Here is a 27974-nt window from a genome sequence, read left to right as displayed (position 1 = left end):
CTTGGTTTTCTCTTGCCTCACTTCTACACGTCTTCCTGTTTTGTGATCATGTGAATCATTTTGATATAACAATGAAGTAGACTGATAGAGATTTGTATACCAACCTCAAGTCAAAGAGGACATTTGGTCATTTGAAAGTGAAGAGATTAGGGCGAGTACATCTGGACTTGTTTGGTCCTATATACTGTAGCAAAGCAGCGATGAGTGGATTTTTAGTGCAGCAGAAAGACCTGTTGCTCAGCAGTGGAGTCTGTCTGGTCTTTCTGAGGAAGTTCTGTGGTTGAGGTGGCTGCTGCTGAGTGGAGCGGTGCTACAGACAAGCTCTTCCCCATCAGTGTCATTGGACTTCACTGAACACAACATCTCAATACAGCTTAGAGCTGAAACTTGAGCATATAGATAGATTTTTACTGTAATGTTACATGATTTGAGCTTCCTGTTTAATTTCATTAATTTACTAGTGGGAGATTCAGGAGTAAGGTCAACATTTTGGCATATCATATTTTGATATTTTATTTAAATTAATTTACAATTTGAGCCAGAATGTATTTGTTCTGCCTATTTGCTTTGTGAAATGTTGACATTTGTATGCCTTTTAAAAAACGTGTTATCTGGTAAGTTGGTTTAAAACACTTTTTTGTAGTGAGGTTTTCACATTTTCATTGCTAGCCATAAAGGCATAAATTACTTCTTGTGGTCTTCAATTCCATCCTGCAATTAAGATTAGCAGTTTATTTTTGCGTTGTGCTTTTAGAAAATTATCATGTACAGTATCACCATCTTTAAAATCAAACTCTGTTGTCATCTCACCAGGTGACTTGACTGAAGACATCATCTTCAAGACGGCTAGCTGCAGAGATTTGTCATTCCTCTTTTATAAGGTGAGTTTTTCTGCATTTACCGTACCAAATTAATTCGGCCAATGTGTTCAATCTAATCATCATTCATCTCCACCGGTGTATCTGCATCATACTTAAATAGGCTATTTCAAATCCCTGTATCTGCAACATTACACAGTAGAAAGTTTTCTGTTTTATTTAGTGATCCATTGGCCCTTGGGCAAAAGATTGAACTATTCTGCCTAGTAACAGAATACTTAAAATGACAAATATTTGATATCTGAAGCTTTTAATCAGTACAGTATGAATCCAGCATAGGAAAATACATATTTTTTATATTTTCGGGAGCTTTATTGCCCTAGTCTTATATCTTGTTACGTCTTCAATTCTCTAATATTTGCCACCTGTAAGGCTGTGCAACCAGAGGGGAGAGAGCTCACAGGGTGAGTCGGGATAATGCATAACGGTCTGCTGTGTTTAGTTGAATTTGGATGGTAGCTGCTGTGGGTTTCATAACACTGTGTGCTAGTATATGTGGCCACAGTTTATGCAGCAATCCAACCAAGCTCAAGAGTAATGAGTATGTGCAATGACCTAGCTGATGCGATCTGCCTAGAGATGTCTCTGTAAATTGGACGTTAAATGCCAAATAAATGATCTCCTTTATGAATATATAGGAAAAGCTCTGCTGGGAAAACACAGCTGGAAAATACTCATATTTGAGCATATTTGAAGTGCTTTCAGTATGGAGTTCGTTTTTATGGTTTCAAAATGTTGTCTTCATAATTTTAGTGTCAGCAAAACCCATAGTACTGTTACTTTAGGAGTGGTTGTGTGACCAGGGCCGTACTCAGAAAGCATTTCCGATTAGGTGTGCTGATCTAGGATCAGGTCCCCCGTGGTCCTGTTATCCTATTCATAATGATCTGAAAACTGATCCTAGATCAGCACTTATACTCTGATAAGCTTTATGAATACAACAGTGTAGTATGTGACTGTGTTAGTCAAAGCACTGCTGCCACCTGCTGTATGTTGGTTGACATGAATAACACCTGGACTATTATGTCAATTGTCATGTACTCCATATTGCAGGGCCGTCTACTTCCCTTCCATTAGATTGAGTCTACAAAACTCTGTGCCCCTGCTGCTTCTCGCTTCCCCACCATGCCTCGCTCTTTCCTGGTGAGGAGGGGGGGCTCACACCCTCTGCGCCCCAAAGCAGGTAGCCCCTGCTTGGGTACGACTCTGGTGCCAGTGGGTCCCTCAGAAACAGACAAGATGCAGTGGGGTACCCTTCAGGGACGGCCGTCACCAAAGAGTGCAGTGTCTCTAGTGACACACAGTGAGGCCTACCCACCACAGCCCTCTCCACCTCCAGCCCTCCACCCTCCCTCACCTAGTCCCCCTTACCTTCACCCCACCAGTCCCATGTCTTCAGGTAGGTGTTGAGCACTGAGGCTCAGCTAACACAAGCTCATGTACATCTGCCAGTTTTGTGTATTATTGTTCTCTCATAATCATTCATTATTATACAATGTTCATTAAAGTTAAGACTGAAACAGCAATGTGTTTAAGACCTAGAGATCAGTGATTGCTTGTAAGAAGGGGCTAATTAATGTATCTTTTCAACCACCTGCTATTCCCCATCTTAAGATGGTAGAGCTGCGCTGCACCACCACTCTCCCTCCCAGTTGAACCGTGGCAGCCCTGCTGAGGAGGTGGGCTCTCCCCTCCTGGGAGAGACCCGATACAGAGACTGTCCCCAGATCAGTGACCACAGGACCACTGGGACTGAATGTCCACTGTGTGGAAAGGTTAGTGGATGATCCCAAATCAGTTTTGTTATTCTATCCCTCTGACAAGTCATCATTGCAAATAATGATCTGTTCTTAATTTATTTACCTGTATAAATAAAGGTGAATTATTAAACATCAATCCTCCCCATCAAAAAGGGTTGATATTAGTTATAAGAGAAAGCTATGTTTGCTTCCATCATGGACAGTGAATAATTCTGACTCATTGGAATACCACTGAGGTGATTGGATAGACCTACACACAGCCTTTTTATTAACCAAAGGTCAATGTGCAGAAACTGAAGTCTGACGTGCTTTGATTCTCTATTCTGTTTCTGACTGGAAGACCAGTGTGAGGATTCAATTAAGATAAGAGGTCAATTGTATTTACTGCACTGCAAATCACATTAAAGTGTTTGTTTTCTTTTCAGAGTTTCTTTTCTTTCTCCAGTCTGGAGTCCCACGTCCACAAGTCCCATGGTGGCAGACACAAGCAGTCATCATCAACACACATCAAGACTAACAGTCAGCCGTACGGCTATAGGCCAGACCTGGGTTTGAGGAAAAGGGTCAAGGTAGGAATGACACACCTAATAACGCCAATAAAGGTCTATTGCCTGCCGCATTACATGTATAATAAAGGGTTTTAAAGCAGGTTTGGGGTCAGGTCTGTTATAATCAGATCACATTGTGACATCATGATGCGGCACAAAAGTTCCATCCCACCTGAAAAGGCTGATATTGCAGGCATTTTTTTTTCATACAGCTCTTACAGAAAAAGGGCATTATCATAATTTCACAATTTGAGAGTGTTATTTCCACCTCATTGTGTGGAAATATCATTAAAAAACTGGAAATTTAAGTTATTAACTGCACTGTTCTACTAAGATATATGGAATTGTTTTAAGGCCATACCAAGGATCATTTAGCTATTTGAATTTGAATTGTAAGACTCATTGAAGTATCAAAAACCTTTTTTTATTGTCTTTACTGTTATTAGGCCATACAAACGCATTGAATAACAGATTCACTACATGGAACAACAGATAGTCCCCAAAAAATATCAAAAGGAAGTTTGTTCTGAGGTGTCTCTCCTATATCTGAGAGATTTAAGAAAGATTTTTTTTATTTTTTATATACGTGTATTTAACCCCATATTTTGGGCATTAAATAGTCTCCATATATACTTCCATAAATCTTTTCATCTGGTACCAGGGGACCTTCAGACGAATCTTGTGAGCGTCCTAGAGCAAAACATGTACATGTTCGTGAGATTCTCATCTTTCCATAGAGACGTCAAAATAGTTTGTAGGACGTTCGGAACACTACAGACGATTTTGTGAGAAGACCGATTTTCAAGATGTCTCATGGTCTGACAAACACCGATCTAGCTCTGTCAACTTTCACCTCAGATGTGAAAGTGCCACATAGGCGGATGCGGTGGATCGAGCGTCTGCAACATCGGCGGATGTGGTGGATTGAGACGCATCCAATGCAAAAACAACATCTCTCTATCTTAAACTGACAGATTTTGATGGTGATTTAAAAAAAATGCTAATTAGATTTCCACTGGACATCGACTTTAGGGAGTTTAAAGAGTTTGATGCTAGTTATAAACTATATACAGGAAAAAACACCACAGTAGACCCTATTCATGACTATATGGCCTATACTCGTTTTTGTTTGCTGTAAAAAAATAAAATGGAAATTCATTAAACTTCTCATGAAACTGTGAACCCAATAAATCTTTTTTTTCACAAAATATATGGCCATATATGCTTTGTTCTCATGTGTTTCAGGAGCGTACGTTTGGCTGTAAGGTGTGTGGGAAAGTGTTCAAGCGCTCCTCTACCCTGTCCACTCACCTGCTAATCCACTCTGACACGCGCCCCTACCCCTGTCAATACTGTGGCAAAAGATTTCACCAGAAATCTGATATGAAAAAACACACCTTCATTCACACAGGTGAGTCGATATGTATTTTCTGGAAATAGAGATCTTGTCTTTGTCACAGTCGCGTTTGAAACGTATAAACTATTTTAAAAATAAAAATAAACAATGGGAGTGGTAGGGGCATGTGATGCCTGTTAAAAATGAAAATGACTGCATGCCAGAGTCCGGCGACGTGGGAAGTGATTTGGCCTTTAAAATAAATAAATTAAACAGCCACTGCATGCCCCTACCACTCTCATTGATTTGGATTAAGTTAGCTGAAATTTGTAGTGGCTGTTTAATTAAAGAAAACCAAACCATGCATTACAGTTTTTCCTGGCTGATGTTCAGGGTGAGGAACCATCTAACATTAAGTTATAAAAGAGTGAACTTCCCCTTTAATACAGTATGTCCCCTCTGCCCTTCTATTCCAGGTGAGAAGCCCCATGTGTGCCAGGTGTGTGGCAAAGCCTTCAGCCAGAGCTCCAACCTCATCACCCACAGCCGTCAGCACAGTGGCAACCAGCCCTACCACTGCCTCTATGGCTTCCAGCGCAAACAGGACCTGAGACAAAACCAGGAGAACCACCAGACATAGACCTTTAGGTCAAGACCCTGGCTAAGAGCTGATCTGAGCTCAATTTTCACAATCGGGAGAACCACTGTACATAGATAGCAACTCAAACACCCTCACATGGTCATAGCTGACCCCAGATCATTTTTTCATTATAAGGGCACAACTGGACAAGCTAAACAGAAGCTGGGGATGGATGGAAGAACGGATGGATGCTCCACAAAAAAATCGAACAAACATTTACCTTGACTGTAGTTGAATCCCAACTGTATATTTTGCCTACATATATATTTCTGTTTTTACAGTGTCATCATAGGGTCATATCTGAAAATATGTTGAAAACACCTTTGAAACATTCCAATCCCATTTATATTCCAAAGTATCGCTTTCTTAAGTGTGTGCATTAAAAATCTTTGTTATCCACTTTCAGATTTGGATAACAACAAGATATTATTGTTATGAATGAATGATCATTGTTTTTTTTAGTGATCAAACTCCCTAGATTTTTAATGATTTACCTCTCGGGGTGGTTTTAAAGGTATGTCACTTTGAGATAAAAGTAGTTAAACCGTGTGCAACGCCCGCGTAGGTTCTCTGGAATTCTCTGGAAATGAATCATTATTTTCATTCTCTTTAATTCTCTGGAACGGAAACATTTACCTGGATTGAAATACCTGTGATAGGCTGAGAAAGCCCCCCTCTCTCTCTGTCAGCGCTACCCTATAAAAGCACAGCCAAAAGCACTGCACTAAAACACCTGATCCCTTCGACCTTCAAGCCCTCCACTGCACCACCAAGGAAGAACACCCAGACACAGGTAAATGCATCATTTAAAATACATGCTATAGGTTTTAAATCACTATTGGCCTTATTGTGACCTCATCCCCAGGCTTAATGGCTACAGAGAGAGAGCCGGCTGGGGACAAGATTAGCCTCATGGTGACATACCTGAGCAGGGATGACTGAGGGACCTTACAGTTATGTTGTGTATATGGGGTACATTACAGCGATGGATCAGTCATTCAAAAATCATGTTAACCACTGTTGATGCACACATAGCGAATCAATGTAATTTATTATTCGATTTGAAGTAAATCTTTTGTCCTGAACTAATTTAAGCTTGCCATAACAAAGAGGGTGAATACTTATTATAGGTACTATCTGTAGTGTAACATCCTGATGGTGGTACTATTTATAGTTGTCTACTATTTTAATTCAAATTCAATAAATTAATTGGAATGGGAATTCTCAAATCAACACTGATTTGACACCCAGCCTGGTCTCGTTTCAAGACTTAAAAACAGTTAAAAAAAAAAAAAGTTTCAATCAGTATACAGACCAAGACATCACAAAGACGTATGTACTGCCAGTTTATGCAATGAGTGGTGACTGACACTGAATAAAAATGTCAGTATCTTCAATGCATGTTGTACCGTGCTTTCCATTTACATTTGGAGCATCTCATTGTCTCTCTTCATCGCACCCTCTTTCTCTGTCCCTCTCCATTGTAGCAACAATGGGTTAGGGAAAGAGTACTCCAGCTTCAGCCATGACGACAGCCATGACGACAGCCATGACGACAGCATTGACATATCAGACGTAAACGTATCAGACCAAAGCATATAAGGTGGTAAGGCCGATATTTCAACTGGCAAATCACCAATCAGGCCGGTATGTAACCTAGTCCAGCAGGAGGGACTCTATATAAACTCATACATTTATATTTTATTATTACGCAATGTCACTTAGCCTATGTGGCCGATCCCACATGGGATTATAAGACACATTTCTATTAGACATTTCAAAGAATAAGAAATTACATGTCCATATACGTTGAGCTCCAAAAGTATTTGGACAGTGACACATTTTTTATTTTGGTTCTGTACTCCAACACTTTGGATAAGAAATTATACAATGATTATGAGGTTAAAGTGCAGACTGTCAGCTTGAATTTGAGGGTATTTTCATCCATATCAGGCGAACCGTTTAGAAATTACAGCACGTTTTATACACAGTCCCCACATTTTAGCGGACCAAAAGTATTTGGACAAATTTACTTATGTGTATTACAGTAGTTCAAATTTGACTATTTGGTCACATATTCATAGCACGCAATAACTACATCAAGCTTGTGACCAAAAACATTTGTTGGATGCATTTTCTGTTTGTTTTGGTTGGGTTTGATGTTTTTGTGCCCAATAGAAAATAATGAATAAAAAAATATATATATATATTATTTCACCTTTATTTAACCAGGTAGGCCAGTTGAGAACAAGTTCTCATTTAAAACTGCAACATGGCCAAGAGAAAGCAAAGTAGTGCGACAAAAAACAACATGGAGTTACACGTGGGATAAACAAAAGTACAGTCAATAATACAATAGAAAAATCTATATATCGTATGTGCAAATGGAGTAAGGAGGTAAGGCAATAAGTAGGCCATAGTAGCGAAGTAATTACAATTTAGCAAATGAACACTGGAGTGATAGATGTGCAGATGATGATGTGCAAGTAGAAATACTGGTGTGCAAAAAAGTTAATAAAAACAATATGGGGATGAGGTAGGTAGTTTGATGGGCTATTTACAGATGGGCTGTGTACAGCTGCAGCGATCGGTAAGCTGCTCAGATAGCTGATGCTTAAAGTTAGTGAGGGAGATATAAGTCTCCAACTTTAGTGATTTTTGCAATTCATTCAAGTAATTGGCAGCAGAGAACTGGAAGGAAAGGCGGCCAAAGGAGGTGTTGGCTTTGGGGATGACCAGTGAGATATACTTGCTGGAGCGCGTGCAACGGGTGGGTGTTACTATGGTGATCAGTGAGCTGAGATAAGGCGGAGCTTTACCTAGCAAAGATGACCTGGAGCCAGTGGGTTTGGCGACGAATATGTAGCGAGGGCCAGCCGACAAGAGCATACAGGCCGCAGTGGTGGGTGGTATATGGGGCTTTGGTGACAAAACGGATGGCACTGTGATAGACTGCATCCAGTTTGCTGGGTAGAGTGTTGGAGGCTATTTTGTAAATTACATCGCCGAAGTTGAGGATCAGTAGGATAGTCAGTTTTACGAGGGTATGTTTGGCAGCGTGAGTGAAGGAGGCTTTGTTGCGAAATAGGAAGCCGACTCTAGATTTAATTTTGGATTGGAGATGCTTAACATGAGTCTGGAAGGACAGTTTACAGTCTAGCCCGATACCTAGATATTTGTAGTTGTCCACATATTCTAAGTCAGAACCGTCCAGAGTAGTGATGCCAGTTGGGCGGGCGGGTGCAGGCAGCGATCGGTTGAAGAGCATGCATTTCGTTTTACTAGCATTTAAGAGCAGTTGGAGGCCACGGAAGGAGTGTTGTATGGCATTGAAGCTTGTGTGGAGGTTTGTTAACAGTGTCCAAAGAAGGGCCAGATGTACACAGAATGGTGTCGTCTGCGTAGAGATGGATCAAGGAATCCCCCGCAGCAAGAGCGACATCATTGATATATACATAGAAAAGAGTGGGCCTGAGAATTGAGCCCTGTGGCACCCCCATAGAGACTGCCAGAGGTCCGGACAACAGGCCCTCCGATTTGCAACACTGAACTCTATCTGAGAAGTAGTTGGTGAACCAGGCGAGGCAGTCATTTGAGAAACCAAGGCTGTTGAGTCTGCCGATAAGAGTACGGTGATTGACAGAGTCGAAAGCCTTGGCCAGGTCGATGAAGATGGCTGCACAGTACTGTCTTTTATCGATGGCGGTTATGATGTCGTTTAGTACCTTGAGCGTGGCTTAGGTGCACCCGTGACCAGCTCAGAAACCGGATTGCACAGTGGAGAAAGTATGGTGGGATTCGAAATGGTCAGTGATCTGTTTGCTAACTTGGCTTTCGAAGACTTTAGAAAGGCAGGGCAGGATGGATATAGGTCTGTAACAGTTTGGGTCTAGAGTGTCTCCTCCTTTGAAGAGGGGGATGACCGCGGCAGCTTTCCAATCTTTAGGAATCTCGGACTATAAAAAAGAGAGGTTGAACAGACCAGTAATAGGGGTTGCAACAATGGCGGTGGATCATTTTAGAAAGAGAGGGTCCAGATTGTCTAGCCCAGCTGATTTGTATGGGTCCAGGTTTTGCAACTCATTCAGAACATCTGCTATCTGGATTTGGGTGAAGGAGAAGCTGGGGAGGCTAGGGCAAGTAGCTGTGGGGGGTGTGGAGCTGTTGGCCGGGGTTGGGGTAGCCAGGAGGAAAGCATAGCCAACCGTAGAAAAATGCTTATTGAAATTCTCGATTATCGTGGATTTATCGGTGGTGACAGTGTTTCCTAGCCTCAGTGCAGTGGGCAGCTGGGAGGAGGTGCTCTTATTCTCCATGGACTTTACAGTGTCACAAAACCTTTTGGAGTTAGAGCTATAGGATGCACATTTCTGTTTGAAAAAGCTAGCCTTTGCTTTCCTAACTGACTGTGTGTATTGGTTCCTGAATTCCCTGAAAAGTTGCATATCGCGGGGACTATTCGATGCTAGTGCAGTACGCCACAGCATGTTTTTGTGCTGGTTGAGGGCAGTCAGGTCTGGAGTGAACCAAGGGCTATATCTGTTCTTAGTTCTACATTTTTTAGAAAGGGGCATGCTTATATAAGATGGTGAGGAAATTACTTTTAAAGAACAACCAGGCATCCTCTACTGACGGGATGAGGTCAATGTCCTTCCAGGATACCAAGGCCAGGTCGATTAGAATGGCCTGCTCGCAGAAGTGTTTTAGCGAGCGTTTGACAGTGATGAGGGGTGGTTGTTTGACCACGGACCCATAATGGATGCAGGCAAAGAGGCAGTGATCGCTGAGATCCACACTGAAAACAGCAGAGGTGTATTTGGAGGGCAAGTTGGTCAGGATAATATCTATGAGGGTGCCCATTTTTACAGATTTAGGGTTGTACCTGGTGGGTTCCTTGATAATTTGTGTGAGATTGAGGGCATCTACCTTAGATTGTAGGACGGCCGGGGTGTTAAGCATATCCCAGTTTAGGTCACCTAACAGAATGCCCCCCATCTAGCTTCGGAGCTCAATAAATTAATATATGGTGTCCAGTGCACAGCTGGGAGCTGAGGGGGGTCTATAACAGGCGGCAACAATGAGAGACTTATGTAATGTGTCATTTGCAATATAATATTTTTCTAAACACTTCTACATTATGTGGATGCTACCATGATTGCGGATCATTCTGAATGAATGGTAAATAATGATGAGTGAGAAAATTACAGAGGCATAAATATCATACCCCCCCAAAAATGCTAACCTCTGTCACGACAGGAGGGTTCCATGTATGATATTTGGGCATCCACTGTTTGACATGTTCCTAGCAAATTATGTTGAGGGTCACCCCAAATCCTACATGATCACTGACGACAAAGGGGTGAAGTTCGCCAACACTGGAAAGATCTATGAGAATGTGGTGGATCACACCGGCAAAAAGTGTGGACTGGGTATCAGAATGGTGGTACCACGAAAGCACATTGTTTCTACTCAAGGTTCCTCTGTGTTCAGGGGTATCGAAAGTGCGGTATGGTCCGGGTGTGGGTATAATAGACACAGTTCCTGTTCCATGCGGTTGTCAAGAGTGGTGGTTATGAAAATAAGCATGACAAAAAAAACGAATTATCCTAGTCCTCAGGGTGGCACCCCCTTGAGGAGATAATGGATGGCAGACTGGCAGCATGTTCCGTCCAGTGGCGGGCATGCGCAGTTCACCATGGGTGATGAGAATGGTGGCAAGGGGGTGCGGTCTGCAGTTCGCTGTGCTTCCTCCTCCTTTTCGTGGTGTCATTACGTCAATCGTTCAAGGTCCTAGCGCCTGTCTTAAAAGACACACCCTCTCCCCTTAGCCCTCAAATTAAGTGGACACTTCTGATGACGTACCATGATGTCTGACGAGTTTACACTTGCAGGGCAAGGGGCGAGGGAGGAAGGATTTCATTTCAAATGGATCGCCCTTGCCCGGAAATTCGTTCGTCCCGCGACGATTGTGTTTTCAGCCATCGGTAGCTTGTAGGTGTTTTTATATGCGCTACAGTCAATTAAGATTGCATGTCTACTTATATTAACAATATAATTATTAATATACGCTTACTGTATGATAGCAAATTAATTAGCTAACTAACGTTAGCCTGCCTAGCTGGAACTTCTGAAGAAGGAAAATGTTTTATTTATACAATTTCCAAAAGCTAACCCAACAAAAACATAACTTTTACTAGATGTGTTTGTGCCGTCATGTGCATTAGTAGCACAATTTCTAACTTATTAACATTCGTTTTAACTTACACTTGTATGTTGACTCCATATTCACATTGAGGTTTTAAGTCTTAGCGGATGTACAATCAACACAAATTGAATTATGGGGCGTTTCAGGCCCCGAAGTGAACATAATTGTACACTCGCAAACTCGATCAAAAACGAGGGCTGAGGGGCTTACGTTGCAAACTGCCCTTGCTTGGCTAATCATTTGGACCGACGACAAAGATGGCCATGGGGATTCCCCCAAGGGCATAAGGCGAGGGTAAGTGGAGAAGGGTGTTTTGAGTTTGAAACGTAGCCTTCCTCTCCCCTTCAAAGGCAGGCAATTCGGTTGGTCCCCGTGTCAGAAGTACAGAGCGATTGGTACAGCCAGTACGGCTTAGTTCCCAAGAGCGATGTAACGTTGAGCCTCATCCTGGACTTGCTTGTTTTAAACAAGCACCTCAAGGTTTGTAAGATCATAATGCTCACACTTCTCAGGCTATTGCAGTCGGTGTTCCCACCGATTGGTTCACGCCCATAGATGTGAAGGAATGTGTATTTTAATGCGACTCTATTTCCTCCCCACAGAAAGTTTAGAAAGTTTCATTTCGAGGGTTTGGCCTACAGGTTTCTCCTGCCTTTAGGGTTCTCCCTATCGCCCCTCACCTTTTCTATGGTGTTGGAGGTGGCTTTGGCACCGGTGTGGTGCCAGGGGATCAGAGTATTGGCCTATCTTAAAGATTGGTTGGTCGTACTGGAGTCGAGGGAACAGGTGGAGCTCCACACTGCCATGATGGTTTCCCATATTCAGTCTCTGGGGTTCATAGTGAATCACAAGAAAAGTTGTTTGACTCAGCTTATTCAGTTTCTGGGTCTCGTTCTGGATTCGGTTCTGAATCAATTGTTTTTGTACCAAAAGAGTGTCGCATTCCGTCTCTGTCTGTCACGGTATCAGCTGGGGCACCCTGTGTCTTTTCGCTTAAGCCTGCGGTTATTGGGTCTGATGGCCTCTGATAGTTGTGGTTCCTATGAGACTTATGTTGATGCGTCTGTTTCAGCGCTGGGTGATTGCTACACGTCTGGATGCATCTCACCATTGTCATCGGTTACTCAAAGTATCCTTGTCGTGCCTAAGTGCGTTGACTCTTTGGAGGGACCCGTGACTAGTGTAGCAGAGGGTTCTCATGGGCCGGGTAGTGTCCCACAGGGTGATCACAACAGACACATCCTTACTGGGATGGGGAGCACTGTGTGTTGGCTACTCGGAACAGAAGGATTTGGTCAACAGCGCAAAGGGCGCTGCATATCAATTACCCAGAGCTACTGACTGTTTGCTAGCACTGAGGCGTTTCCTTCTGATGTTTGAGGGCCAGCATGTGTTGGTTCAGTCCAACAACAGGACAGTGGTGGCGTACATCAACAGGCAGGAGGGGACGTGGTCTGTCTCTCCTAAACCTGGCCCGTTATCTGCTTGTATGGAGCATTGCGCATTTCCTGTCGCTCAAGGTGACGTATCTTCCCAGATCTCTCAACGTGGCCGCGGATCTACTTTCCAGGGGGGTCCTATCTCTACATAGTAGAGACTTTACCCTTCGGTTCTTGCCCAGATATGGGTCCGGTTCGGCAGGGCCGTCGTAGATCTTTACGCATTACGAGAAAATGCACATTGTCGTCTTCTTCACAATGAGGGATCAGGGCACTCCAGTGGGAGCGGATGCTTTGGAGTATCAGTGATGGCTCTTAGTTGGCCCGGACAACCATGGTTCCCAGAGATCATCTGCCTGTTGGGCGGGGACCCGTGGAGGGTTCCATGTCGTCTGAGCTATTGTTCCAGGTGCACGGAAGAGTTTGGCATCCACGGCCACAGATATGGGATCTGTGGGTTTGGCCCCTGAAAGGTTGAATTCGACAGCCAGGGATTTATCCTTGAACGTAATTGACTATACAGTTGGCACGTGCACCCTCTACGAGAGGGTTTAAACATATAAGTGGCAGGCATTTGAAGGTTTTCTGTGGGTTTGAGCCTCGGGCTGCTGTGGTTCATCCACTCTGGTCGATGCTATGCAGCACACATGCACTTTACCAAGTCACGACAGGTGTTCTGTTGTTTTGGACTTGCAGTTCCTTGTACGAGTTCTGACATTTCAGGCTCGCATGGTAAGTATTCTTGTAACCGTGGGATCTATGGACTTGGGCTGCAGTGGCAACGTGTCAGTGCGCATAGTCAAGTTGCAGCCGGTTCTGGTTCCCTATATGGGGCTCTGACCGTTCAGGTTTCTCGGGTATGTATTAGGGGAAAAGGTGGCTTTTGTAACTCCTAGTTTGGTACCCTCTGAGCCGGCTTGTGGTGTGATTGTATGTCCCCATATTGTTATACCGAGTGACCGACTGAAAGGGAACGTACAGTTATGAATATAACTACTGTTCCATGAAGGAGGGAATGAGGTATAAATTATTTTGCTCCTCTCCGTCGGGGGGTTTGGGCTCGCTGAAGAGCGGTACTGAATTGAGGAAATTAATACGAGCCCCGGTATTTTAGCCAGGAAGACGGGCTTACGAGGGCGGGCTCGGCATCCATTGGCCCAGTTGGGCGTGATGTCTTCAGGTGAATATGATTGGTCATTGACTCCCCCTAGTATGGTATACCTCATTCACAGGAGGTTGGTGGCAGCTTAATGATTGAGAACGGGCTCATGGTAATGATGGGAGCGGAATCAGTGAAATGGTATCAAATACATGAAAGACATGGTTTGTAGGTATTTCATGCCATTCCATTTGCACCGTTCCTGCCATTATTACGAGCCGTTCCCCCTCAGCAGACTCCACTGACCTCATTCCCTCCTACAGGGAACAGTAGTTATATTCATAACTGTACATGTTAAAGCAAGGTTAGGGTGAATTCCATTTTAATTCGGTCATCGAAATGGTTTTGACCCCAACCTTGGTTCAAAGTAGATACACAAGATCACATATTTCATTAATTGTATTATCACCAGGACAGTTTATTAAGGTTTTGATGCCAGTTAAACTATATACAGGAAAACACACCACAAGCAGACCCTATACATGACTAGATGGCCTATACCAGGGTTATTGAACTCTTACCCTATGAGGTCTGGAGCATGCTGGTTTTCTGTTCTACCTGATAATTAATTGCTCACACCTGGTGTCTCAGGTCTAAATCAGTCCCTGATTGGAGGGGAACGAAGAAGAAATTGTGTGGAACTGGCCTACACCTACAAATATGACCTATATTAGTTTGTTTTGGTGTATTTGTAAAAAATGATGAATTTAACTTCATATGAAACTGTGATTGAAATTAATGTGACAACCCAATAAATAAAATGTTCCACAAAATATATGGCCTATATGCTATGTTCTCATGTGTTTCAGGAGTGTACGTTTGGCTGTGTAAGGTGTGTGGGAAAGTGTTCAAGTGCTCCTTCACCCTATCCACTCACCTGCCACCCACTCTGACATGCGGCCCTACCCCTGTCAATGCTGTGGCAAAAGATTGCCAGAAATCTGATATGAAAAAACACACCTTCATTCAAACAGGTGAGTCAATATGTATTCAATGGATATAAAGATATTGACTTTATCACGGTCACGTTAGAAACTTATTAACTATTTAAAAGAAAAGAACAAAAAAAACAATGGGAGTGGTAGGGGCATGTGATGCCTGTTAAAAATGTAGTGGCTACGTGCCGGACTATGTGGGAATATATATAAAACAAAAACAACTGCCACTCCCATTAATTTGGATTAAGTTAGCAGAAGTTTGTAGTGGCTGTTTAAAGAAACCGAACCATGTGTTAGTTTTTCCTGGCTCATAGACTACTTTCAGGGTGAGGAACCATCTATCATTACATTATAAAAACATAAACTTCCCCTTTAATACAGTATGTCCCCTCTGCCCTCCTATTCCAGGTGAGAAGCCCCATGTGTGCCTGGTGTGTGGCAAAGCCTTCAACCAGAGCTCCAACCACATCACGCACAGTGGCAACCAGCCCTACCACTGCCGCTGCTGCCTCTACGGCTTCCAACGCAAACTGGACCTGAGACAGCGCATATACCTTCAGGCTAAGACCCTGATACCAGCTGATCTGAGATCAGTTTTAATAAGCAAGAGAACCACTCCACATAGATAGCAACTCAGAGACTCTCACATGGTCACAGCTGACCCCAGCAAATGTTTTAATTTTTAGTCTGATCATTTTTTTCTTATTTTAGGTGATCAAACTCTCTTGATTGTCTGTGATTTACTTGTCAGGCGTAGTTCAAGGAATGGTACTTTGAGATAAAATGTAGTGTTTGACATCTAAATATACAGCTCTTGTGACACCCACGTCGGTTCTCAAATGAAATCCTTCTCTTCAGTTCTCTGGCACATAAACTTTTACCTGGATTGGGCTGAGAACCCCCCACCGACCCTCCCTCCTTCCCTCTGTAAGCTCTACCCTATAAAAACAGAGCCATCTCTCCGCTCTGCAGTAGAACAACTGATCACTACAACCTTCAAGCCCTCCACTGCACTGAGGAAGAACACCCAGACACAGGTAAATACATTATTTAAAATACATGCTTTAGATTTAAAATCACTATTGGCCTCATGGTAATCTCGTCCCCAGGCTTAATTACTAGAGAGAGCCGGCTGTCGAGGAGAAAAGCTTCATAGGCTGCGTTTACACAAGCAGCCCAATTCTGATATTTTTTCCACTAATTGGTATTTTGACCAACCACATCAAATCTTTTTCAGAACTGATATGCTTGGTCAAAAGATAAATTAGTGAAAAAAAGATCAGAATTGGGCTGCTTGTCTAAACACAGGCATAGTGGCATGACCTGAGCAGGGCCAACTGAGGGAACTTACAGATATGGTGTATGTCTAATGAACATCGAGTCAAATGGCTACCCAGACTATTTGCATTGCTCACCCCCCCCCCCCCCCCCCCCCCAACCACCTCTTTTACACCACTGTTACTCTGTTATTATCTATGCATAGTCACTTTCATAACTCTACCTACATGTACATATTACCTCAATTACCTCGACTAACCTGTGCCCCTGCACATTGACTCTGTACCGGTACCCCCTGTATATAGTCTCGCTATTGTTATTTTACTGCTGCTCTTTAATTACTTGTTCCTCTTATTTCTTACTCTTATTTGTATTTTTTAAACCACATTTTTGGTTAGGGGCTCGTAAGTAAGCATTTCACTGTAAGGTCTACTACACCTGTTGTATTCGGCACATGTGACTAATAAAATTTGATTTGATATGGGTGGCAGGGTAGCCTAGTGGTTAGTAACCGAAAGGTTGCAAGTTCAAATCCCTGAGCTGACAAGGTACAAATCTGTTGTTCTGCCCCTGAACAAGGCAGTTAACCCACTGTTTCTAGGCTGTCATTGAAAATAAGAATTTGTTCTTAACTTGCCTAGTTAAATAAAGGTAAAATAAAATAAAATACAATGCAGAGATGGATCAGTCCAAAAAAAATTGTTAACCACAATTATTCCATAGAGCGAGTCAGTTACTTTTCAGTGCAACATATTGTTTGATTTTAAATACATTTTTTCGTAAACTAATTCAAAATAAGGGGTTGAACACTTATTTTTTAGTATTAATTGTTTTAAATCACTGACATTATGGAGTATTTTGTGTAGATCAATGACAAAATCCCAAATTAAATCCATTTTAGTTGCCGTTTAACACAAAAACAAAGTAAAAGGGGGTGAATACTTGGGCACTGTCTGTAGTGTAACATCCTGATGGCGGTGTTGTGTATAGTAGTTTACCATTTTATTCTAATTCAAGAATTTAAATCGATCAGCAATTTACATTTGGAGATTTACATTCTCTCCATTCCTGTCATCCTCTTTCTCGCCTCTCTTCCCTCTCTCTCTAGCAGCAATGGGAGCTAGTGGTTCAATCAACGTCAACAGCGATGCGCAAGGTATGTAACCCAGTCCAACTGGAGCAGGGACTCTGTATATGAATAAAGTTGTTGCCACTTAGCCTGTGGCCCATCCCACATGGGATTCTAAGCAGAAGCGACACTGCCACAGGGGATGGGGGAGGGGATGTCCCCCTCAATATTTAGAACAAGTCGATTAGTCCCCACCAATAAATTCTTGTTGGGGTTGGGGGCCCCCCATATGGCATATGAACATGTCATAAGCAATGGCAAAAGATGTAGAATTGCAGCTAATTAGTTTTCATGATCAACTTTTGGCACAAAAAATGGTCCAACTCCTTTCTCAAATTTCAAACAGAAATGGGGTGTGCCTTTGGTTCATTGTGTCACTCTGGTCATGCATGCTGGGAACGACGTAGCTAGTTCATTAGCTAAGCCAGCCACTTGTAGCTAGCCAGTATGTGTTGACATAATTTCATGGGATTTGTTTTTGGACGGAAGCTGTAGAGATGGCACTTCCGTAGCCAAATATCATATTCATTTATTTTTAAAGCATTAAATGACCTGGTATGATGGTGCATAGATCAGTTAGTTTAAAGCGGTTATTTTTGCGTTGTTGTTCAGTGTTTTCAGATTTCTATGAAATATTACCTATAATGAATTACAATATGAGAGAAATAGTTTACCTTCCCAATTTTTTTTTATTAAACATGTTGGAATGGTGTGGGCGTATACTGGTCATTAAATATTAATGCGAGTAGAGTGCTGAATGGCCAGCTCATCCGCCTCAGGAGGACGACATCCTCACACGAAATTGCAAGCATTTATGAAACAGGTCTGTTTGAGATACAAGTGTGAGGTTTAAGTGTTTTTTCTCCAATTTATGCTTTCACCACAAATAGAAGTAAAGGATGATAACAGAATATGAACTTAAGTGAGATTCTCACTGGACAGTTACTTTAAAACCGCATCATTTTCTCTCAGCCTCATGGCAATATTTGTAGAGTAGCAGGAAAGTTGCTTTACAACTGCAACATCTCTCAGCCTCATGGCAAAATGTGTAGAGTAGCAGGAAATTTGCTTTACAACTGCCAGATCTCTCATCCTCATGGCAATCTGTGAAGAATAGCAGGACATGAGCTATAAAACCTAATCTCTGCCCCATGGCAAAGTGTAGAAATGCAGGAAATTAGCTTTAAAACTGCTTAATTCTCAGACTCATGACAATTTGTAGAAAAGCACAAAACTGCACATTTCTCTGCCCCATGGCAAAATGTGTTGAAATGCAGGAAGTTCAAAAATGTCCCTTTCACTTATACTGCATTTTCATAGTACCCCCTTCATACACCCCTCAAGAGAGGCATAATAAGTCATGTCAAACTGTAGAATTGCAGAAAACTTGTTTTAAGACTATGCTAGTGAGTTTATAGTGTACTTTTGACTAAAGACAGTAGCGGGTGGATTGTTTGTTAACTGCCAATTGTGCTCCGGTTAGTGACCAGCATCCATTATGCCGATTCTGTTGCAAAACTTTTATTAAAACAGAAGCAAACGGAACGAAACAGGGAGCGACCTACCTGTATTTGTCCAATAGAAACTCTCATTTTGCCCCATTTTGGTCCTTAAACGGTAAACTGTTTCCATAATTAATACACCACAGGACAAGGACTCCAGAGAACATTTAACCATTTATTGTAGCACAAAAAGCGTCCCAGCACAGAGGGCAAACACATGAATAAAGAGTATGTATGAGTATGGTTTCTGTGAACAGACAAAGAAAGAGGCATAAGAGTTCACATCAACAGAACAACAATGCTAATGAAGGAGTCCAAACATACACATCAAAAGTTAGTAAGTTGAACTAGGAGTTAAACAATGAATGTAGCACATTAAAGGCACAGATAACACTCACGTTTATCCTGAACGCATACTAGTGAAGTCAGGCGAACGTTGCCAAACCAAGAAATGTTTGGTGTGCTTGGCAGAACATCTTTATAGGGTCAGGTGACAGGTCACCTGATTTTCATTTGATGGTCACCTGACTTGGAGGCCATCTTGGTATGGAATATTGTCATTATCTATCTGAACAATTCTGAACATTTACATTGTTGGTATTTTCCAAAAAGTGAACAAGTGCGTGACTCTGTTGCTTTCAGCAGTGTTCCTAGCAATCACCTAATATTGACAATCACACTTCTTTCAGCACTGTCCAGTATTGACTATCTCTCTCTGTTTCTCTTTCGTTCTCTTGTTCTCTTAGGTTGTAATATAGCCAACGCAACAGGTGGCAAAGTGCGTCTCTACTACAAGTCAGAGAAGATGGCTCTCAGTGACCTCATCGAGGGGAGTCATCTCAAGAAGGGCGACTCCATGCTCATCCTGGAAGGCACCGTTAAGAAGAGCGTTCTCCCGCATAACCTCTATGTCACTGGCTTCCAAGTAGAAAGTGACAATTTACATAGTTGCCCTAAGGAATCCCCACTGAATGGGCTGAACAACTTCCTGGCAGAGTATGCTGAGGGTCAACACAAGTCCTACATCCTCACTGCTGACAAAGAGGTCAAGTTCGCTAAGACCGGAGAGATGTGGGTGGATGAGGACGGGGTGGATCACAACCCCAAAAAGTAACGCCACCAGGGAACCTGTATCTTAACACCCTTTATTAATCACAGATTAAACTTCAAGAGATTCAATCACAGATGCATGAAATGGGGTGTTCTTACTGCTAATGCTTTTTGTATGGTAGAAATCAGCAACTCTACTTTTTGACAAATAAATGTGTTACCAAACTGAGAAGTGAGTATGTGTTTTGTAAGATGTGTGTGTGTGTGTGTGTGGTGTGTGTGTGTGTGTGTGTGTGTGTGTGTGTGTGTGTAAATACATTACATGATTGGGGTTGACACCAGATATCCTACATACTTATTTTAAAAGTGGTCAAGAACACAAGATTGTAATCAAAGTTTATATTTCTCAGGTTGTAGTCATGTTATTTCAAGCATACACAGTGATGGTGCAAGACACTTGCAAGGAGCACAAATAATTAGCGGAGAAAGAAATTGGCACATTTCCTCATTACATTGGATTTGAAAGTCATGTGAACTAGAATGTTAGATATATGTAGTGTTTCCCAACTAAAGGTTTGATGAGTTGAATCAAGCGTGTTAGTGCTAGGGCAAAAACTAAAATGTGTACCCCTTTGGGTCCCTAGGACCAGGATTGAGAAACAGCAGATTAATGCACACCACTCCAGACAACTACTTTCACACCACATAGCTCTGTCAACCCACCCTACAATTCTGGAAAGAAACCATACACAAACTGTCCACCCTTTTGGGTCTTCAGACCTACCACCCAAACATCATCGGTCCATTTTAAATCGCCTTAAATATCGCCAAGAAAACAAGATTACTCAACTGGAAAAAGAGATACCAGCAGTCTGTGTGTAAATGGCTCAACCTTCTCACAGACCACATCACAATGGAAAGAATTACAGCATCCACCAAAGACTAAATGAAATCCTTCATTGAAAACTGGACCCCACTCCTCTACTCCTTGCAGCTACCGCTGAGCTGATCCCACCCTAGTGTTTCCTCTACCACCCAAGTTGCTATTACTATTTATTTTTTAGCTAATATATTATTGTATTGTTATTATTTTATTTACTTTTGTATCTAATCAGGTTTACAAAACCAAATAACATTTATCCCCTGCAACAATCTTTTCACCATAGGTGACTAGCCCCAAATACAAATGTTGAATTTGTTATTAAATGGTGTCCAGTCTACATTTCCGGTCCTGTTGTGTCAACCTGTCCCTACAAGGACCTGTTGAATATGTGTCTTGTTTGCTTGTTATTATTGTTGTTTGTTTATTCTTTGAGTCACATTAAATGGTCTGATGGGAACAAACAGGGTGGTGGGGTTGTTTTTTTTCAACTGTTTTGGTCTGAGGTATTAGGAGCGAGCGGCTTCACTTTTGTAAAAAATGTATACTAAAAACGTCAATAAAAGAAATGAACAATTAGGATATATTTTTCACAATGGTCTGAATCAAAGACCGCTAGGCAACCACTGAGTTGACTTTAATAACCATTGAGCTCTGACAAGAACAGCCGTTGAGTAGTGGTGTTCTCATCCACTCTGCTGTATGAGTGGACCTTATCCAGTCTCGTATTGTAGGCCCCTAATCCCCCTGAAAAAACAAACAGGACAGGTTGTAGCCATGTAACCTATGCAGGTGCATAATATACCTAACTCTGTATTAAATGTATGACTCATCTCTGTCAAACTCTTGGCAACAAAAGGGGAGGGAAATGGTACCTTTCAGCTCCTGCTCCGTGGTACATTTTCTATCATATCAATTCAGACAGAAAACGGCACGTATTCGTTTAACTATTTTAGAAAGTAAATGAGAATACATTACGTCTTGGCAGTAGGCTCTGCAGCTTCCGGGTAGCTATCTCACTGCCATAGCAAAGCTAAATCATTACCATAATAATACACTTTTTTAAATTTGTATTATTTAACCTCTATTTAACTAGGCAAGTCAGTTACGAACAAATTATTATTTTTACAATGAAGGCCTACCCCGGCCAAACCGTCCCCTAACCTGGACCCGTTGGGCCAATTGTGCACTGCCCTATGGGACTCCCGATCATGGCCGGTTGTGATACAGCCCAGGATCAAACCAGGGTCTGTAGTGAGGCCTCTAGCACTGAGATGCAGTGCCTTAGACCGCTGTGGCACTAGGGAGCACTACAGGCAGTGAGTGCTATATAGCTATGGCAATTCCCCTGACTGAAACAAAAGCAGAGCCAAACAGGTGGAGGCTGCCCACTGGGCAAAAACTGATTGAATCAACGTGCTTTCCACGTCATTTCAACCAACAAATGTGATAACGTTGAATATGTTCAGAGACTCCACTGATTACATCGACGAGCTAAACACCTCGGTCACTGGCTTCATTAGTAAAGGCATTGTTGACTTGGCCCATAGTAAAGGTTTGCTGCTTCCCCAATCAAAAGCCCTGGATTAACAACAAGGTTGGTGCCAAGCTAAAGGAAAGGGCTACCGCACACCGTGCTATTGGAATCATATTACACATGCTCCGACGCCCGCCGCATTTGGCAGGGGCTACAATACAGACCATTACGGTTTACAAAGGAAGACCCAGCCATGATCTGCCCAACAATGCCTCTCTACCAGACAAACTCAATGCAGCAACACGCTGACCAATCGAAGCGGCCCAGTCGCTCCTCGCTACTTTTGTGATTATGTTATTCTTCTGTAGGCGGTTCAGTTCCTTCTCTACTGCTTCCTTAAGAGCATAGGGAACTGGACGTGGTTTGTGAAAGATAGGCTTGGTTCCTTCTTGCACTCTGACTTTTGCTGTGAAGTCTTGTATTTCGCCGTAGCCATCTTTGAAAAGTTCTTTGTGCTTCTCCAGCATGTTAGTGACTGTAGGCTGACTCACTGGTTTGTCATTTCTCAGACTGAAGATTTCTCCCCAGTTCAACTTGGTCTTTTGTAGCCAGTTTCTGCCTAGCAAGGCTGATTTTTCTCCTTTAACAATGACAAGCGGTAGCGTCCACTCCTTCCCCTCATACCGGACTGGTACCTGGGTCTGCTCTAACACAGGAATAGTGTCACCAGTGTATGAAGAAAGGCGGATGGCCGCTGGCTGAAGAGGGCACTTTTTCAGTTTTTCTTTGTAGAGTCTCTCTGGAACCAGAGATACAGACGCTCCGGTCTCCAGCTGCATTTTTCTGGTTTTCCCACTAACTCCATGCTGAGATAGATTCCATCTCTTTGTTGTTGAGCTGTGTACACTGTGAACAGTTCCAATACTGTTTCAGTTGTACCTTCCTCTTCTTGTGCTGCGTCTGACACTTTGTGCGCTCTTGCTGTGCTTTTTGGAGCTTTACACACCCTCTGTAAATGTCCAACCTTTCCACAATTGTGGCACTTTTCGTTTTGGAATCGACATTCACTGGGCTGATGATTATCTCCCCCACATCTGTAGCAACTTGGCTTAGACCTTTGTGATGTGGGCCACTTTGTTCTTGTGTAACCTTGAGGACGGGACTGAGAAAAGTGTGACTTTTGTGAGCCTTTTTCACCACGTGCATCACTGACCTTGTGAACACCTTTCTGACGTTCTGCATGTCCCGATAGATCAATAGTATCCCTGTGGGCAAGCTTGAGTCCAAGTGCGATAGCACAAGCTTTCTTAAAGGTCAGGTCCTTCTCTGACAGAAGCCTTCTGTGATATGCTTCACCTGTGAGACCACATACAAACTTGTCTCGAAGAGCATCATCAAGAAATAATGCAAAGTCACATGTACTTGCCGGCCTTTTCAAAGCAACGATGTAGTCAGCCACGGTTTCCCCTTGACTCTGGTGACGTTGGTAAAATCTGAAACGTTCTGCAATGAGAATTGGCTTAGGCTTGAAATACCTTGAAAGAGTTTCAGTCAGTTCTGCATAGTTCAACTCCCTGCTTTTATTGGTTCTATGAGACCTTTCAGCAATCCATAATCAGTTGGACCCCAAAACACTGAGAAATACGTCTGCTTTCTTTTCATCTTTGATTTCATTTGCAGCCAGCCAATGCTCAAAACGCTCCAAATAGGAATCAAAATCCTCTTTTGTAGCCTCAAACTCTGGTACTCGACCAATGGTTGCCATTTTCACAGTTAATTGTTCAGTTTCCTTATTCCTTGTATTCCTTAATTTTCTGAATATTCATCTAATTCTTCCCTTCAGAAGTCTCTGCAATTACTTCATTCACTGCACTCATTTGTAATAATGTACACACCGTGTTACGTTTCTTCTTACTTTTTTTTCTTGACAATATTTCTCCACTGAGATCGCCCAATTTCAATGGGTTCAATGACAGTTTTTTATTTAACCACCAGAGGACAGTGTCGCTATTCTGGACTCCAATAGTCTTACTACTTGGCAACTCCTGAATACTGTACCTACTAGCAGTGCTTAGCCTTTTCTACTGGCCAAAGAAAATAAAAAAATAACTGACGAATTACATCATTATTTTTTGTTTCATTACTCACGCAACATTCTTCCTTTCAAGAAATGTCCGTTTAAGAAGTTTATTCACGTCGTCGCCGACTGTAATATTTGTGCTGTGGAGAAAAGAACAGGCAGGAGACGGAATACAGTTAGTTTTCGTTTAGTCAAACCCTCTCGTGCTCTACAGCCCCCGGCACAATAGTGCGCATGTGCATTTCCTATTAGGTGTAGTAACGTAACATTGCCGTAATACATTACTGCGTGCTTGCTTTGGCAGCACATATACTAAAATTGGATCGATACAGAGAAGATTAGCATGGCCCCTGCGAAAGGATGACACGCAAATCCGTGAAGCGCTCCTTATTTTTCGTAGAATCTTTAAAACGTATACAAAACAATATGTCAAAAAAATGTATTCGATATATGTCTGTATTTGATTTGATATAATAGTTTTTTTTATTTTTCTCTAATTTCTTTGGATTCCCCCTGGCTGTTATGTTATGTTATGTTTATGTTTTGCATGTTACTGTTATTTACAGCAAGTTAAATAAAGATTTGTGCAAAAAAAATATATATATAAAAAAAAAATTTAAAAAAATATATATATATATACATTACTGCTTAGTAACAGCCTAATATAAACAGATGTAGATCCTAGATACTACAAGGGTAAGGTTTAAAATCTGATTTTAAGAAGAGAAATTGTTGAATTAGGCAGGGGTTATCACTTTGTGAATGTGGTAACTAGTGACAACCGTTAGAAAGCAGTGTTCTGTGTTTAAAATGAAAAGGCAACTGCAAAAAAAAAATGTTTATCTACTTTGTTGTGCTGTTACATTTGTATAGTTGTTTCATTTCCAATGTGTTGTTACATATCATTTGAGTTGTGTGCACAGAAGCTCTGCTTTGCTGGTTAAGTAATATCGACCAAATATACAAATTCTACCATCGTTGCACCAAATATGTACGCTGCTCAGACAAGTTTTAAACATTTTCATGGTGGCACTGTGATAGTGCTTCAAACAAAATAACTCCATGTCGGACGTCAAAACTCGATCTATAACCAAAGATCACATTTGTTTTCATGTACTGTAAAACTATTTGCGGGAACGTGCACTGAAAAACAATGACATGTTTTGAAGACAATGTTAATTTGCTTTGGCTCTATTGTTCCATAGGCCTACATGCCTATAATGTATCTAACTGATGGGATATACAAGCTACATCCCTTGACAAATTAAGACAGTTTTATCACAAATTCTAAATGTACTGGTTGATTGAAGTAAACAAATATGTGTTCCCACAACGAGCTGCAGTTTTGGAATAATTGTGTCCTGTTTATTTTCCTCTTAGGCTACTTGACTTGCTAGTGCCACTTAGAATCCAAGGGCTAGGATGCTAACCCCCTAAACATAGACAGGTTCCACACTGGTAATTTGCAACCACATTAGTTTGATAAAGAACATATTTTAATCAGAATCATTAAGCCCAGTCTACTTGTTGTTTTAAACAAACAGATGTTGTGGCCGTAAATCCCTCACGACGCCAGGACAGCGGAGTCAATCACCACCTTCCGTAGACACCTGAAACCCCACCTCTTTAAGGAATACCTGGGATAGGATATAGTAATCCTTCTACCCCCCCCACCCCCCCCAAAAAAAGATATAGATGTACTATTGTAAAGTGGTTGTTCCACTGGATATCATAAGGATATCATAAGGTGAATGCACCAATTTGTAAGTCGCTCTGGATAAGAGCGTCTGCTAAATGACGTAAATGTAAAAAAATGTAAATGTAATTCATCACCATGCAGTTTTCAATGGGAATTGTCCATTTAGAAAAATCCAATGAACAGGCAGATTAAACTAAGTCGAACGTCTGTAAATTGAAAAGAAGACAGATTTTGGTTTGTAACCCTGAAAAAAATTGCTGTTCAACTCTGCCAAATGAGCCTGTTTCAAATGTTCACTATTTGAGAGTAACTGTTCCAGGCAGGTGACGCACATGTCTTCACACTGCCAACTTTTTTCATTTGGAAAAATATGATATTCTATTATATTACATTATGTTTTTTTTAACTTGATTTATCTGACCTGTGCAAGGAACAAAGGACTATAAAATCCTGGTGTGTCATAATTGAAATGCCCACATTTTTATCATTTAAATTAATAGGCTACCCATTAATTCATGAAGAATATAACTTATAAATGCATACATGGGTCTTCCACTTAGTGTTGAAAAGCAACCTAACATAGGCAATAACATCATTACACTAAAACATATATTTGTAGATATTTTATTAAGAAACGTAGTATCCAAAAATAAAACAAATCTAACAAACGATCAAATTAGTAAAGCAAGGCTATGCCATTGCAGTGGAGGATGCTCTAGATACTGAGATCATAATATTTGGTATCATATTGATACAAGACTGACAGTATCCCCCATTTCTGACTATCTTGCTGAGGGGAGAACGCTTATAAAAGTGGCGGGAACGGCACAAATGGAATGCCATCAAACACCTGGAAATCATGTATTTGATACCATTCCACTGATTCCGCTTCAGTCGTTACCACCATGTCACGTCCTGACCAGTATAAAGGTTATTTGTTATTGTTGTTTGGTCAGGACGTGGCAGAGGGTATTTGTTTTATGTGGTTCGGGGTGGTGGTTTATTTAGTAGGGTGTTTGTTTTATTATTTCCGGGTTTTTGGGTAATGTTCTATGTTTGTATTTCTATGTGGTCTCTAGTCTTTTGTATTTCTATGTCTAGTTTATTGGGGTTGGACTCTCAATTGGAGGCAGGTGTTTTCTCGTTGCCTCTGATTGAGAGTCCTATATATGGGTATGTGTTTGGTTTAGTGTTTGTGGGAGATTGTTCCATGTATAGCTTATGGCCTTACAGGACTGTTTATTCGTCGGTGTGTTTCATTTGGTGTACGTGTTTATTTTGGTTTTTCCTTCTTTCCCTAATAAAAGAAGATGAGTACACATATACCCGCTGTGTTTTGGTCTCAATCCGACGACAACCATTACAGAATCTCCCACCAAATAAGGACCAAGCAGCGGAGGAAGGAGCAACGGAGGGACGATCGTGAGAAGTGGACGTGGGATGAGATTATGGCCGAGAAGGTCCATGGAGGAAGTGGAGCAAAGACAGGGAAGGCTACAGGGGAACACAACTGGCGTTTAAGCCCGAGAGGCAGCCCCAATAATTTTTTGGGAGGGGGCACACGGGTAGTTTGGCTGGGTGACGATTGAGCCCCAGGCAAAATCCCCGTACCTTTTCTGGGCAACCTGTGACTGGACAGGTCCCGTGCTTCGGGGTAATGTGTACGGTGGCGAGGCCAAGTATTTTTAGGCCGGTACGCGTAGTACCAGCGCCCCACATTTGCCAGGGGGAAGTGGGCATCCAGCCAGTAAGAGCGATGCCAGTGCGTCAGCCCTGTCCGACTCGTCCTGTTCCCGCTCCCTGCACTAGCCCTGAGGTGCGTGTTCCCAGGCTGATACCTCCAGTACCAGCACCACGCATCAGGCTTCCAGTGCGTCAACCCAGTCCGACTCGGCCTGTTCCCGCTCCCCGCACTAGCCCTGAGGTGCGTGTCCCCAGACTGGCACATCCAGTACCAGTACCACGCATCAGGCTTC

The 27974-nt window shown here is 42.1% G+C and overlaps 1 protein-coding gene and 1 non-coding gene across 4 annotated transcripts; both read left to right on the top strand.

The window, feature by feature from the left end:
• The first annotated feature begins 27 nt into the window (after nt 1-27).
• LOC106587379 (uncharacterized) lies at nt 28-20094 on the top strand. 3 transcript variants are annotated; one of them, XM_045706649.2, is made up of 12 exons: nt 28-614; nt 814-881; nt 1932-2277; nt 2493-2653; nt 3064-3207; nt 4432-4597; nt 4999-5955; nt 6650-6768; nt 14775-14939; nt 15312-15940; nt 17290-17337; nt 19559-20094. In XM_045706649.2, the coding sequence occupies exons 3-7, from the start codon at nt 2004-2006 to the stop codon at nt 5160-5162; spliced, it is 909 nt and encodes a 302-aa protein (XP_045562605.1). In that variant the 5' UTR covers nt 28-614; nt 814-881; nt 1932-2003; the 3' UTR covers nt 5163-5955; nt 6650-6768; nt 14775-14939; nt 15312-15940; nt 17290-17337; nt 19559-20094. The 3 variants fall into 3 exon arrangements, with proteins under 3 accessions (XP_045562605.1, XP_082821593.1, XP_045562603.1); XM_082965467.1 differs by having other exon boundaries at nt 6650-6809; nt 17293-17337; XM_045706647.2 differs by having other exon boundaries at nt 6650-6809.
• Nucleotides 20095-24587: 4493 nt separating this feature from the next.
• On the top strand, nt 24588-24694 carry LOC123731954 (U6 spliceosomal RNA). The gene has a single exon (XR_006762937.2). It is a non-coding gene; the product is annotated as a U6 spliceosomal RNA (small nuclear RNA).
• Nucleotides 24695-27974: the final 3280 nt, after the last annotated feature.

This window comes from Salmo salar, chromosome 02 (assembly GCF_965601325.2).
Source record: "Salmo salar chromosome 02, fSalSal1, whole genome shotgun sequence".
In the NCBI taxonomy this organism is placed as follows: domain Eukaryota; kingdom Metazoa; phylum Chordata; class Actinopteri; order Salmoniformes; family Salmonidae; genus Salmo; species Salmo salar.
Note: the sequence above shows the minus strand (reverse complement) of the source record. Positions and strands in the feature narration are given on the sequence as shown.